The 15536-nt window shown below is 55.1% G+C and overlaps 1 protein-coding gene across 1 annotated transcript in view; it reads left to right on the forward strand.

Moving 5' to 3' along the window:
* PKD1L3 (polycystin 1 like 3, transient receptor potential channel interacting) overlaps positions 1-15536 on the forward strand; it is a 57691-nt gene extending 42155 nt beyond the window's left edge. Inside the window, exons 23-32 of the mRNA XM_030582001.1 lie at positions 1159-1344; positions 3637-3916; positions 5433-5566; positions 5934-6055; positions 6472-6632; positions 12400-12610; positions 13039-13202; positions 13496-13514; positions 13617-13742; positions 13970-15536. Coding sequence (XP_030437861.1) covers positions 1159-1344; positions 3637-3916; positions 5433-5566; positions 5934-6055; positions 6472-6632; positions 12400-12610; positions 13039-13202; positions 13496-13514; positions 13617-13742; positions 13970-14095 — 1529 coding nt within the window. The 3' untranslated portion in view covers positions 14096-15536. The remainder of the gene's footprint in view (positions 1-1158; positions 1345-3636; positions 3917-5432; positions 5567-5933; positions 6056-6471; positions 6633-12399; positions 12611-13038; positions 13203-13495; positions 13515-13616; positions 13743-13969) is intronic.

Here is a 15536-nt window from a genome sequence, read left to right on the forward strand (position 1 = left end):
AGGACTGGGCCACGTCTGACTGGGCTGGGAGTACAGAGCCCAGGGCCCCTTCGGGGGCTGGGTCTAGGTCAGGCTGCCGCCAGGATGCTAAAGGAAGTGGAGGTGGCACCTGGGCCACCCAGAGGATTCAGGGGGCCTGGGGTCTTCAGCGGCGGGGGGCCCCCACTTTGATGGTAATTCAGCAGCGGGGGGTCCTTCTGCTCTGGGACTCGCCACCAAAGTGCCCTGAAGACCCACGGCGGGGGCTCCCCACCGCCAAATTACCGCCGAAGAGCCGGCACTTTGGCGGCAGGTCCCGGAAGAAGCTCTGGGGGCCTGGGCCCCGCGAGAGTTTTCCAGGGCCCCCACAGCAAGTGAAGGACCCTGCTCCAAGGGCCCCAAAAAACTTTCGTAGGGGCCCTGCGGGGCCCAAGGCCTGGGGCAAACTTCCCCCTCCCCCGGGCGGCCCTGGGTGGCACGCCTCTGCGGGCTCTGGAGGTGCCAGTCACCCCAGCGAACGCGCCTGCTCTATGCCAGCAGGCCTATGCCAGCAGGCCAGGTCAGGCCTGGCGTCCCTTGGGCACAGGGCCATCCGCAGGCATGCACAGCATACACGGCTGCATCACCAGGACCATAGGCACTGACTTCTCATCTTCCCGGGGGGTGCTTGATTCCTCCACCTCTACTCCTGGCCCTGCCCCCACTCTATCCCTTTCCCCAAGCCCCCACCCCACCTCTTACCACCCCTGCTCCACCTCCACCCTGCCTCTTCCCCCACTCCTCCCCCGAGCGCTCCCCTCCCTCCTGGGGCTTGAACACCGCAAATCAGCTGTTTGCGGCGCTCCAGAGGCGCTAGGAGGGAGCGGGAGGCGTTAGTAAGCGTGGGGCCGCCGATGCGGGAGAGACACGGGGGGGGGCTTAGTGCCGGTGGGTGCACCGCACCCCCTCAGTTTTCCCTGTGGGAGCACCCACCCATGGCATCCACGCCTGTGACCATGACAGCAGGTCAGAGCGGGTGTGCTGCAGTCTCCTTCCTAGGCAGAAGGCAGGGGCTGTATTTACAGAGCCGAGGCGCCAATGTAGGGCATCAGTTTAATAATACTGCGCAGGGCCCCATAAATCCTAAGGACGGCCCTGCCTGGGCAGGCTCCGAGCGGCCATCCTCTGTCTGCCCGGCAGCACAACTCGTTCTCCTGGCCTCGCTGACGGTCGTGTGCTACACGGAGCGGAGCCCCCACGAGCTGTACTTCAATGAGGCCATTCGCAAGAGCATCACACCCAACTTCCACCGCATCCGCGGCCTGGGGGACTTCTATGGCTGGGCGCGCGGCACACTCCTGCCCAGCCTTGACGGGCCACACCCAGGTGAGAGCCGCCTCCCCCACCCATGCCACAGGGACCCACCAGGGCCTGCCCTGCCCCTGGGGCGGACGCAGACATGGGCAGAGCAGGGAGCAGGGAGCGCCTCGCTCCCCAGGACAATAGAACTTGGTGTGGAAGAGCGAGGGCATGGCTGGGGGGAGGGGCTGCTCCCCATCATTGCCCCCCAAGGTGGTGCCTCCCCTGCTGCTCACCTCTGCAGGCCTGCCCTGGCATTGGCAGTGAGGCCCATGGGGCTGGGCTCCCAGAGAGCAGCATAGTCAGGCACCGTTTGCCCCCAGGCTCTTCAGGGCTCTGCAGGCTCCATTGGGGATTCCACTTTGAGGCTGTTCTAGAGCAGCGGCTTTCAGCCAGGGCTCCACGGACCAGCTCTGATTTCCAAAGGGGGCCGTGGCCCCAGGCCTCGGTTTTCAGGGGTCTGCAATGATAGAAGATTAAACAACACTGGACTGGAGGGAGGGTTCCCACCCCGCTGGAATTTGACTGGCCTGGCCGTTTTTTTATGTGTAACCCTTCTGCCCCTCTGAATTGGCAGCAACAAGGGCCGGGTTCAGTATCCAGGGGTTCTGTTTCAGTAACACAATGCATAACCGGCTCGAGCCCCCACTCCGTAACCTGGGACACTTACATACCACACCCCCTGGACACCTCTAGGAGGCAATACTTCCCCTCTCGCAAGCACGGAGTCTGAGTGTAGCAAAATCTTTTTAATAAAGGAAGGAAACAATGCGGCATCCCACTGGAGAAACACCACAAACAGGATTAAAACACAAACCATAAGCAAAAAAAAAAAATAAAACCCCCACCCCCAGGTACGTTTGGCAATGTCCTTTTCCCCTTAGGGTCTTAATTCCAATCACCCCAAAGTCCAACAACCCAAAAGTCTCTGGTCAGAGCCACCCCAGAATTCGAGAATTTATCTGCAGAGTTTTACCCCCCCAGCCTGAGTGGAAAGGTGGGGAAGTCCACACAGGGTGTAAAGCGGCACCTTACGTGGGCCAGGGCCAACTGCTCTGCCTCTCTGTGGAGTTCTGCTGCAGCCTTCACCACGAGCAGCTGCACCACACCAGCTGTGCCGCTCCTCCAGCTGTCTCTGCAAACCGCTTCACTCCGTTCACTGTTCCATGGGCTGTTCCAACACGCTGCAAACTGCTCTGCTCTGCCAGGCGCTTAACGATAGGTCTTCAGGCTCCCCCACTAGTTAACACAGCACTCAGTGATCTCAGCTCAGCTCTTTCAGTGATTTCAACTCTTAGTAGGGGAGCCCTGGTGTTGGTGCACCATTGGCTCAACATGAATTCAGCTCAGCAGTCTCTAGATAGACTCCTAATAGAATTTAAATTAGCTCTACTCTTTAACAGTGGAGAGAGGAGAATATGCAATTGGTGTTCCAGGCCCTCAAAAGGGCCCATACCATCAGGTACACACACCAGTCCCCAACCTCTCTCCATTCATGGGGGTTTGGAACCCATGTCCCATGTTTAGCAAGTACCACCCAACTGAGGTTGAGTCATTTCTGTCACAAAGCAGTCCCATCCCAAGCTGCTGTGGGGTTATGCTAAGTGGGGGCAGGGTGGATGCCAATGCAAATTCTTAAAATTCTTTCTACACTCGGTACAATTCACCACCAGATATCAGGGTAGTGCTCATCCTGACTCTGCTTACATATGTATTTGCCACTTGCCAGAAAACTCATTTAATCTGCCGTGGTTTTACCTGGGTCTAAAGCTTTGCATTTTCATCACAATACATGGAAGTAGCGAATGGGGAAAGTTTCTGTGTCCAGCTCGAGATGCTGCGGTGTTCCCACCTCCCAGTTTAAGCCATAACAAATCAGAGCTGTCGAAAATACAGCAGCTGTCTACCACCACTACATCAGTGCTACGCGTGCGAGAAGGCTTGAGGCACGCGTGCATGAGGAGCTGTGCAAGGTTCTCAACACGTGTACCTTGCTGGATACTGTAAGTGGCTGCTGAAGTGGGGTGCGGAGTTGCCTTGTGGCAGGGGGCTGATTAGTTTTCAGTTCAAAGGTGGTGACCCTAGCGCCAGGCTGATGCAACTTTACACTCACCCATCCAACCCGTTTTTCTGGAACGATGCACGTGCAGCACAGGCTCTGAGGGTGGGGGGCTGCCTGGGTGACTCAGATGATGGGGCCCATGGCAGACAGTGGGGCACAGTGTCTCAGCACCCCCCTGCCTGCAGCAGCCACTCCAGGCCCCTGCGCCTTGTACTCATCAGAGACCTTTTCCATGGCACCTTCGCCTTGTGCCGCAGGGTTCATCTCAGACGGAAACGCCCTCCTCCTCGGCAGCGTGCGACTGCGGCAGCTCCGTCCCCAGCCACAGCACCAGCTCTGCTCCTGCCGCCAGCAGGACGCAGGGGGCCACGGGCCTGGCTGGGGTCCCCCTGGCCAGAGCAGGGGGGCACAGGATAGCATCTGGGTAAACCACGGCGCAGAGAGCCTGGGGGAATACCCCGTGTGGGGGCAGCTGTCCCTCTACCCGGGAGGAGGCTACCTGGCACACCTGGGAACCAACTCCAGCCATGCACACAGGTGGGGGCAGAGCCCGCATGGGTCACACTCCTCCAAATTGCCTGCCCTTTGCACCCCTCATGCCCTCTGTGCCACCTGTGAGAATAGAAGCAGCTGGTTGGCTCCGCTTTGCCATCCCTGCAGCCTCCTGCTGTGGGGACAGACACTCACCAAACTGTTCTCCAGGCTGGCAGGGTGCTGGGCCTGCCCTGCAATCCCCCTGTGCATCCCTGTGCTGTGCCGAGCAGCCATCCCGGGCCTCAGGCACCAGGGACTGAAGGGACATGTGTCATGGAGTCCCTGAGCGATGCTCCCCACAAAGCCAGGCAGGACTTTGGGGAGCCTCCTCTCCCTTGGAGCAGACTGTCTCCAGGGCAAGAAGCTCACACGACTTCACCTCCTGGGTCTCTCCTTGGAGCATTCAGCATCCTCTGCCCCTCCGTGCGCTTTCCACAGCGAGTCCACCCAGCGGGGTCCTGGGGAAGCCACCGGGTTCTGCACCCCCACTTTGCAGTCAGACGTGACTCTCAGCCAGCCAGTAACACAGAGGTTTAGTCGATGACAGGAACAGGGTCTAAAACAGAGCTTGTAGGTACAGCGAACCGGACCCCTCAGCCGGGTCCATTCTGGGGGGCAGTGAGCCAGACCCCCAGGTCTGCCCTCCACCCTTGACCCCAGCCAGCTCCAGACTAACAACCCCTCCCAGCCCCTCCTCTGTCCTCAGCCCCTTTCCCGGGCCAGGAGGTCACCTGATCCCTTTGTCTCCAACACCTTCAGCTGGCACCTTTGCAGGGGAGGGGCCCAGGCCATCAGTTGCTAGGAGACAGAGTGCCAGGCATTTAGGGGCACTGGCCGTTTGCTCTGTAGAAATCACACACCCTTATTCCGCCACCTAGATACTTAAGAACTGCATAGGGGACACTGAGGCACCAACACAGTATTCAGAGAAAACATTAAGAACATTCCCAGTTCGTCACAACATGGTAGCGGCAGGGGGCTGTAAAGAATGGCAGCGTGGGGAGCATTTCAGGGCTCTGGAACTCCTGGTGGGGGGACGGCCCTGGGGCTCCGGTGGGGGGGACGGCCCCATGGCGGCTTTGCGGGCCCGGGGCTCTGGTCGGGGGGGGGGGGAGGACGGCCCCATGGCGGCTGAGCAGGCCCGAGAGTCTGGAGTGGGGAACGGCCCCATGGCAGCCAAGAAGGCCCAGGGCTCCGGTTGGTGGGGGACGGTCCCAGGGCGACCGAGCAGGCCCAGGGCTCCGATGGGGGGCATGGCCCCAGGACCCCAGTGGCGGGGGATGGCCTCATGGCAGTTGAGCAGGCCCAGGGGTCTGGTGGGGGACACGGCCCCTTGGCGGAGGAGCAGGCCCCCAGTGCAGAGGGGATCAGTGGTGAATCACTGGCCGTTAGTACCTGCCCCAGTGCTCCTGGCCTGCTGCTCTTTCCAGGCCTGGTTCCAGGCTGGCTGCTCTCTGGGGCACTGTTCTGCCATCCCGGCTCCCAGCCTCTCTCTCTAATAGCCCCCCTGCCCCTGCAGTGTCCTGCAGCACCTGGAGCGGAGCCAGTGGCTGGATGGATGCAGCTGCGCCATCTTCGTGGAGTTCACAGTCTATAACGCCAATGTGAACCTCTTCTGTGTGGTCACCCTGCTCCTGGAGACCCCCGGGACAGGTAGGTGGCCCCACAGCAAGCCAGGCCTGGCAGCCCACACCCCAGAAGAGCACCTGCTGGCCCAGAACAGCCCCCGCGCACCCAGCTCCTCCAGCAGCTTAGCCTGCCGGCGGGGTGCCTCCCTCAGCAGCCAGGGCAGGGTCAGTTCCCGCTGGCAGAGGGTCCAGTTGGCACAGCTAGTGGACACCAGTTAGGAGAAACAGGAGCCAACCCTGCAGGCGCTATCCTGCCCATGGGCCGCGAGCAGGGCCCAGCTCCCTCTGTCCAGGCAGCAGGCTTGGGGCTGGGCTGCTCCAAGGGATTCAGGGGAAGGAGGTGATTTCCAGAGCTGAGCACTGTCATCTCCCGCTGCCTCTGTCCCTCTCAGGTGCCTTCCTCCCCTCTGCAGAGCTGCAGAGCATCCGCCTCTACAGCAGCAGCGGCTTGACCCAGCTGACCTGCGCACAAGGCATCTACGTCCTGCTGCTGCTCTTCTACACCTGGGTGCAGGTGAGCCGGGGGGGTAGGGCAGGAGGACGTCTGCAGGGCCGGCTGGCGTGCGCCTTCCTGCTCTCACCAGCCCCTCCGGCCTTGCTCCAAGTAGGTGGCATGTCCCTGGTGGTCAGAGCACAGCATTTAATTTCACTCTGGGGGACCTTCCCCACCCCGCGGTCCTCCCAGCACAAACATTGCCACTGGCCCGCCCGCTGTGTCCCGACAGGCCCGTGTCTAGCCCCTGAGCTGGGCCTAGTGCTCCCACTCCGCAGAGCCGTTAGCGCGCTCTGCCGGCTGCCCACTCCACGTCTCAGGCCCTGCCCGAGCCTGGCCTCTCGCTCTGTGCTGAGCGGAGCCCCTCACACTGGGCCTTCGCACCAACCGAGTAAGAGATTCACAGAGCACTCCCTGACCATGTCCCCTGTGTCCAGGGGCGGCGGCTGAAGCAGCAGAAGTGGAGATACTTCGGCAGCCAGAGAAATGTGCTGGACATAAGCATAATTTTCATCAGCCTGGCAGCATTTGGTGTGTACATCAAGTGCCGTCTCCTGCAGAAGAGTGTGATGGAGAAATATCACCAGGACCGGAGCAGGTGAGCCAGCGGAGGCAGGGAGCAAGGTCCAGAGAGCAGGGTGGGGCCAGGAGCTCCTGCAGGGCGGACATGCTGTCATGTCTAGCACAAAGCCAGACAAGTCTCTTCCATACCCAGAACCTGCCCCTGAACTTACTGCTCCCGCAAGAAAGGAGCTTGGCTTCCGCTGAGTAGGGCTTGGTTGAGCAGCAGGCCCCTGAGCAGCTGGCCTGGCACAATGCAGCCGCTTGCCCTTTGCTGCAGGGCAGGGTGCTCAGTCACCAACAGGCTCTCAGGCCTCCAATGTCCCACTCCACTTACAAAGTCAGGCTGCAAGGGGATCCTAGGGCACCGTGCGGGGGCCGTGCTCTGAGGAACATACTCTAACCTAACAGAGGAGGCCTCACCTCCTCTGGCAGGTGTCATCCCGCTCTCACCCTTTGGCCAGTCAGCCTCCTTGCAAAGAAGCCATGTTTTCATGTGAGTAGCTATGGGGCAGCCAGACAAGGCCTGACTGGCTGAGAGACTCTGCTCTTTCTCCCCCTCAAAGACAGAAACAGGGATGTTGGAACAATGTGTATAGTGGGGGTGCTGAGAACTGTAAACTCTGCATGTAATGGAAACCACTTCCAGCCAGGAGGTGCTGCACCACTCCTATTTCCAGCACCTATGGACAGAGGTGGGTGATGGAGGCTACTAAAATCATCTCTGAATGAGTTTCAACTGGAATTTGCCCCATATTCTGCCCTGGAGCTGTGAAAATGTGGCCCCAGGACAGCTCAGAGTAGGCCTCCAGCTGCATCTCTCCCCATGCTGAGGCCATCTTACCAGGCAAGCAGGGCTGCAGGGACCATCCCATAATCCCCCACTGTCTCTGCCACCTCAGCCTGGGGAGAAGGAGCAGAGAACATGCTTTGCAGAAGCAGGAGTTGATGGAAGACGGAGCCTGTCAAACTAGCTTTTCTTTTTGGACAACACTATAGGTTTGGTTGATAAAGGTAATTCATGATGCTGACGTAATAGGGTCTGTGAAGACTTTGACATGGTGCTGCAGGACAGTGTTATTAAAAAGCTAGAGTGATGCGCGATCAACATGGCAGACAGTAAATGGATGAGACACTTTTTACCTGACAGTTCTCAAATGTAACTGTGAAGGGGACTCCCCCCTGAGCAAGAGTGTTCCTGGAAGCAACTTCAGTGGTCTTGGCCCTACACTATTTAATATTTTTATCAGTGACCTGGAAGAAGACAAACACCTGACTGATAAAGTTTGCAGGTGACACAAAATTGGGGGACTGGTAAATAATTGGGGACACATCAGTTGGAAGTAACAGAGGAGGAGAAGGACTTCGGAGTATTGGTTGATCACAGGATGATTATGAGCCGCCAGTGTGATATGGCCGTTAAAAAAGCTAATGCAGTTTTAGGATGCATCAGACGAGGTATTTCCAGCAAAGATAGGGAGGTGTTTAGTACCGTTATACAAGGCACTGATGATACCTCATCTGGAATACTGTGTGCAGTTCTGGTCTCCCATGTTTAAGAAGGATGAATTCAAACTGGAACAGTTTCAGAGATGGGCTACTAGGATGATCAGAGGAATGGAAAACCTGTCATATGAAAGGAGACTCAAAGAGCTTGGCTTGTTTAGTCTAGCCAAAAGAAGGCTGAGGGGGGAATATGCTTGCTCTTTATAAATATATCAGAGGGATTAATATTAGGGAGGGAGAGGAATTATTTAAACTCAGTACCAATGTGGACACAAGAACAAATGGGTATAAACTGGACACTAGGAAGTTTAGACTTGAAATTAGACGAAGGTTTCTAACCATTAGAGGAGTGAAGTTTTGGAACAGCCTTCCAAGGGGAGTAGTGGGGGCAAAAGACATATCTGGCTTTAAGATTAAGCTTGATAAGTTTATGGAAGGGATGGTATGATGGGATAGCCTAATCTTGGTAATTAATTCGGCAATTGATCTTTGATTATCAGCAGCTTGTGACGATGCGGTTCTGGCGGGACCCAATTGAGAGTGCCAATTCAGGCCAATTGCTTAAACAGGGCAGTTACGGCCCAAGGCTGGGGTTTTTCCACCTCTAAGGCAAACCAAACCAGCCACACAAAAAGGACTTTGGTTTCAACCTACTGGCTAACCACAAGTCACACAAGCAATTTCCTTAGACACTCCAGTCTCCCAGTATCACCACCAGTGCCACCCGTCCTGGGGATGAATGGTTATGAAAACCAACACCCCAGTAAAAGAAAACGGTTCCCTTGATCCTAAAGGACCAAGCCCCAGACCCAGTCAATATACACATCAGATCTTACCCACAAATCACGCTGTTGCCATCCTTTAGAATCTAAAATCTAAAGGTTTATTCATAAAAGGAAAAAGAGATGAGAGCTAGAATTGGTTAAAAGGAATCAATTACATACAGTAATGACAAAGTTCTTAGTTCAGGCTTGTAGCAGTGATGGAATAAACTGCAGGTTCAAATCAAGTCTCTGGAGGACATCCCCCGCTGGGATGGGTCATCAGTCCTTTGTGCAGAGCTTCAGTTCGTAGCAAAGTCCCTCCAGAGGTAAAAAGCAGGATTGAAGACAAGATGGAGATGAGGCATTAGCCTTATATAGGCTCTTCCAGGTGTAAGAACACTTCTCTGTTCTTACTGTGGAAAATTACAGCAAAATGGAGTCTAGAGTCACATAGGCAAGTTCCTGCACACCCTGCTGAGTTACAAGGCATATCTGCCTCCTCTCAATGGGTCAGTTGTGTAGCTGATGGTCCTTAATGGGCCATCAAGCAGGCTAGGCAGAGCTAACACCAACTTGTCTGGGATGTTTCCCAGAAGCACAGCACAAGTTTGAAATACAGACAGTATAGATCCAATACTCATAACTTCAACTACAAAATGATACAGACATACAGACAGCATAATCATAATCAGCAACCCATAACCTGGTCTTAGACACCTTATATGACCCCCTTTACATAAGATTTGGTGCCACTACAGGACCTTGGTTGCAACCATGTTCTATATGGTCCCAGATTATATCAATAACGTCACACGGGTAAGTATGCCCATGGTCTGTGATGGGATGTTAGATGGGATGGCATCTGAGTTACTATAGAGAATTCTTTCCTGGGTGCTGGCTGGTGAGTCTTGCCCAAATGCTTAGGGTTTAACTGATCACCATATTTGGGGTCGGGAAGGAATTTTCCTCCAAGGCAGATTGGCAGAGGCCCTGGAGGTTTTTCGCCTTCCTCTGCAGCATGGGGCACGGGTCACTTGCTGGAGGATTCTCTGCAGCTTGAGGTCTTCAAACCACAATTTGAGGACTTCAGTAACTCAAACATAGGTTAGGGGTTTGTTACAGGAGTGGGTGGGTGAGATTCTGTGGCCTGCATTGTGCAGGAGATCAGACTAGATGATCATGATGGTCCCTTCTGACCTTAAAGTCTATGAGTCTATAAGAAGAGGACAGGTCACTGATTCAGAGCAATTTGCATTGCTTGGTAGGCTGGGCGCAAGCAAACCGTGTGTGTTTCACTAATGCCAGATGTCAGGTAGTACACTCCGGAGCACAGAACGCAGGCAACACCTATGGGATGGGGGACTCTACCCTGGGAAGCAGGGACTCGAAAAAGACTTGCAGTCTGAACATGAGCTTCTGGTGTGAAACTGCAGCCACAAGTGCTAATACAATCCTTGGAGGCTATTTTAGCTCTGCACTGTATTTGGCAGTGGTGCAGTCAGCACTGGAATACTGTGTCCAGTTCAAGCAGTGTGTTAGTAAATTGGAGAGGGTTCAGAGAGGAGCCAGGAGAATGAGTGAAGGATCAGAAAACCTGCCTTAGAGTGAGAGACTCAAAGAGCTCAGTGTATTTAGCTAGAAAAGAGAAGGTTAAGGGCTGACTGGATTAGTTTCTAAGTCTCTGCAGGGGAAGAGAGCTTTGAAAACAGGGCCAGTGTAGCAGACAAAGATCTAACATGATCCAACGGCTGTAAGTTGAAACTGACACATTCAGACTGGAAATAAGGTGTAAAAATTTAAGAAGGGAATTCACCATTTGAACATCTTACCAGGGGCTGTGTCAATTCCCATGACTGACTGGAGAGACAGTCTGGTTCCAGCAAGCATTGCTGGAGGGAAAGCCGCAGGCCTGGGCTGTACAGGCCGTCAGACTCTAGCATCACAACGGTCCCTTCTAGCCTTGGAGTACGGGTTGCTACAGTCATAGAATCATAGAATATCAGGATTTGAAGAGACCTCAGGAGGTATCTAGTCCAACCCCCTGCTCAAAGCAGGACCAATCCCCAACTAAATCATCCCAGCCAGGGCTTTGTCAAGCCTGACCTTAAAAACCTATAAGGAAGGAGATTCCACCACCTCCCTAGGTAACCCATTCCAGTGCTTCACCACCCACCTAGTGAAATAGTGTTTCCTAATATCCAACCTAGACCCTCCCCCACTGCAACTTGAACCATTGCTCCTTGTTCTGTCATCTGCCACCACTGAGAACAGTCTAGATCCATCCTCTTTGAAACCCCCTTTCAGGTAGTTGAAAGCAGCTATCAAATCCCCCCTCATTCTTCTCTTCTGCAGCCTAAACATCCCAGTTCCCTCAGCCTCTCCTCATAATCATGTGCTCCAGCCCCCTAATCATTTTTGTTGCCCTCCGCTGGACTCTTTCCAATTTTTCCACATCCATCTTGTAGTGTGAGGCCCAAAACTGGACACAGTGCTCCAGATGAGGCCTCACCAATGTTGAATAGAGGGGAATGATCACATCCCTCGATCTGCTGGCAATGCCCCTACTTATACAGCCCAAAATGCCATTAGCCTTCTTGGCAACAAGGGCACACTGTCGACTCATATCCAGCTTCTCGTCCTCTGTAACCCCTAGGTCCTTTTCTGCAGAACTGCTTCCTAGCCATTCGGTCCCTAGTCTGTAGCAGTCTATGGGATTCTTCCATCCTAAGTGCAGGACTCTGCACTTGTCCTTGTTGAACCTCATCAGGTTTCTTTTGGCCCAGTCCTCTAATTTGTCTAGGTCTCTCTATATCCTATCCCTACCCTCCAGCGTATCTACCACTCCTCCCAGTTTAGTGTCAGCTGCAAACTTGCTGAGAGTGCAGTCCACGCCATCCTCCAGATCATTAATGAAGATATTGAACAAAACCGGCCCCAGGACCGACCCTTGTGGCACTCTTCTTGAAACCAGCTGTCAACTACACATGGAGCCATCGAGAGACTCTCGTGCCGTCTTACAGCCATTGCGTATTGAACTATCCCAACTCCCCATAACCCGGCCCCCTGCGCTGAGAGGGACACCCCACAGGAGCTGGATGTCCCTGTGCTAATTCTCATCAGGCTAGTGTGCTACAACAGATGTGCAGCCTGCTGCCCTAGTACAATCCCACTCACACTGCAGCCACCCCTCTGCTCGAATACCCAGCCCCTGGCTAGACCCCACACCTCCAGCTTCTGGGCAGACATCTTAGCCAGCTCACAGGGCCCACGGCAGAGCAGGGAATAGAGGGCAGGTATTCCGACTCCCAGCCCCTGCACAGCACCTCTGCTTCCCACGAGTCACCATCCACCTGCTCCCAGAGGAACCACCAGCTGAGGGGAACCAGCACTGCACCACCCCCGGGGCAGGTGGGGAACGCAGCCCGGTGCTGGGCATAGGAGGCCCCATCTCTGCTGCTGGGTGGGCCAGGGGCTGCGGGACGCTGGGACGCACTTGGGGGCATGTGCAGATGGGCTCCGCTCTCTTTGGGGCAGGTTTGTCAGTTACTACGAGATAGCGCAAGTGGCCTCTGCTCTCACCTACCTGCTGGCCTTCCTGGTCGCCCTGGCCATGGGGAAGCTGTGGAACCTGCTGTGCCTCAACCCTAGAATGCACCTGATCAGCAGCACACTGCGCCGAGCCTGGCAGGAGGTGCTGGGCTTCCTGCTGATGCTGCTGGTGCTGCTGGCGGGCTACTCCATGGCAGTAAGTTGCTCTGCAGGGGCCTGGCACTGGCCCTGGCGTAGGCCTAGGCGGGGGGAGCACAGAGAAGCAGGGGGGCTAGAGCATGTTCCACTGGGCAGAAACAGCAGGGCCATGAATTCCCCACTGTAACCGGTCAGAACAGAACTAGATATGTTCCTGGGGCATAGGGCCATAAGTGGCTATTAGCCAGGATGGGCAGGGCTGATGTCCCTAGCCTCTGATTGCCAAAAACTGGGAATGAGCGACAGCGGATGGATCACTTGATTGGGTTCACTCCCTCTGGGGCACCTGGCACTGGCCATTGGCAGAAGACAGGATACTGGGCTAGATGGACCTTTGGTCTGACCCCGTGTGGCCGTTCTTACGTTCACACTGCACGCTCCCCTTTCCATCCTCCCTCACCGTCCTCCTCCTTCATTGCTGAGCAGTGTAACCTCCTGTTTGGCTGGAGCATTGCGAACTACAAGACTTTCTTCAGCTCGTCTGTGACCATTGTTGGGCTCCTGATCGGGATCTTTAACTATGACATGGTGAGCGCCCAGAGCCTGGTTTCCCCTAGAACAGGGCTCAGTGCAATCAAGGACCTGTTGCTGCCCATCTAATCCAAGTGTAGCAGGAAAAACAGGAGGGTGGAGCCCACAGAAGTGGAGCTGTGCAGTTACGCACCCCGGGTTTGGTACCAGGCACTTCCTCACCCAGGGCTGCTGCCAAGTGCACACTCCCCACAGAGAGAGCATGCAGCTCGGCCCTCCACAGGAAGCTCTCAGCCTCCACTGGAACATGCACCTTCGCAGGGCCATGTGCTACAGGCACAGACCTTTGTGCAGATTGGAAGAGTTTGGCAACATTTACATGTGCCCCAGCTAAACACGGCCTCTGTAAAAGGCCCGGGGAGCAGCTGCTTGTGCAGGCTTCCACATGTGTGTATCTAAGGAGAGGCCCAGCTGGAAGCATGACTCTGTACTGTGCCCCCTTCATCCTTTGGCTCTGTGCTGCCGCCTTCTAGGTTATCAACTTAGACCCAGTCTTGGGGTCCTTGCTGATCACCACCAGTGTCATATCCATGCTGTACGTGGTCATTAACCTCTTTGTTTCTGGCCTGCTGACAACCTTCAGTGAAGAGCGAGCATCTGCCAGGGTAGGTACAGATCTCGGGCTCCATACCCAAGCTCTCCCCCAGGCCTGTGGCGGGTGGGCAGGAGGCAGCCTCACTCAGAAGCAGGCAGAAGGTTTACATTCAGCACAGCTGGCTCCTAGCACCCAGCGAAGTTCAGTAAGGACTGTCGCTTGGCCCTGCCTCCACTTGCTCTGCTGACAAGCTGAGGATTAGCCTTTTTTATTTTCCTCCCTCCTTTCCAGGCAAACAAGGATGAGTCCATGATGGAAGTGATGCTCCTAAAGCTCTCTGGCCTGTTAGGAATTAAGCAGCAGGCCCTGCAGCTGACCAGGCTGGCTGGAGTAGCCGAGAAGGCTGGACATGTCTGAAGCATGAGCCCACAGCTGTCATTTCCATCCCCCAGAGATGTGTTTCTGCTACATAACTTCAGCTGTTGTCTTGATTAATCGTTTGCTCCCTCCCCGTGCATGGCCCAAGGGGAGCAATGAAGGAGCAGGACAGTTATATTTCCAATAAATAGTGTAAAAGTTAAATGTCTACAACCCTGGTCACCAGATTCCCCTTCGTGGAGCTCAGCTCAGCTCTGCCACTCAGCAGCTCTGCCTAGGATCCCCTATTACAAGTGTCCACCTGGCACCCAGAGAACAGGGGCTGTGGGTGATATAGAGAGAGGCCCAGGCCAGACAGGTCGAGCCCCGTCTTGCCCAGCTGGTTGACTATTACACTTCCTGATCTTTAGTGAGACAGTCAATTTACCATTTAGCAGCTGCAAAGTTCCTGGCTGTTCACAGCATCATACAGCCAAACTGATAACCCTTCCTAGTCCTCTGGGGAAGCACCAGTCACATTTTAGACAAAGATGGGCCTACCCAACCCTTTCTGCCTCTAGACCACACTGAAAAGTCTCAGCTCTTAGTTCTGTTCCTAAGGAAGCCGTAGGAACATCCTAGTGACAAATGTTTCCACTTCAGGTGTGCACTAGGCCAGCGGACAAACTGTTAGCAGCTGAATCTCCGAGATTGCAAAGCGCTGCTGTACCCTATCCCCACCCTCTGAGCATCAGCAGGGGCCAGGCAGCACTGGCGGGGAGCAGTAGTTGGTTTTACATCCATCACTTTCTAGCCACCTAGTTGTCTATGCTCCTGGCCTGAAAGTGTCTGACCTGCTGGCTGGTGGCAATCACACTCCTTAAAAAGGGTGGGGAGGCAGCAGCCTTATTCCCTGGGCCCCCGACAGTGCTGCAGTGTCAGGACCCAGAGAGGGCTTGTTCCAGGCCTGTCTCATTCACTTCTACAGCATCCCCAGAGCAGCTACTCTTGTCCTGGGAAGCCCTGCAGTGACAGCAGCCCAGGTCTGGAGCACGCCCATGGGCTGTGCTTCGTACAGATGTTTACCAGCATCTTCACACTCAGCCCCAGCCTAGGCGTTTCTCCAAACCCACAAAGCCTCACATGGGGGGGGGGGGTAGATTTTTAAAGACAGAGCTCATGGGACAGGGCTACTAGAAGGGAGCTCACTGAGAACAGTCCAGCTGAACCGTAGGGGCAAAGGCAAGATGGCTAAAGGCAATGAGGGTGTGGAAATGGAGGGAAGCAACATTGAAGAGCTTAGCGCAGTCTAGTCATGGGTGCCAGATAATCTCCAGCCCAGAATACCCAAAGAAGTGGCACAAGAACTGGCATGTCTGGTAGAAAGGGTTGTTAACAAATCTATCCGCTTGGGGAGGTACCATACCACTAGAGAATAATAGCCGCAGAACCTATATTTAAGAAAGCGAAAAAAGTGATCCAGGCAACTACAGATACATCA

The sequence above is a fragment of the Gopherus evgoodei genome, chromosome 12 (genome assembly GCF_007399415.2).
Source record: "Gopherus evgoodei ecotype Sinaloan lineage chromosome 12, rGopEvg1_v1.p, whole genome shotgun sequence".
In the NCBI taxonomy this organism is placed as follows: domain Eukaryota; kingdom Metazoa; phylum Chordata; order Testudines; family Testudinidae; genus Gopherus; species Gopherus evgoodei.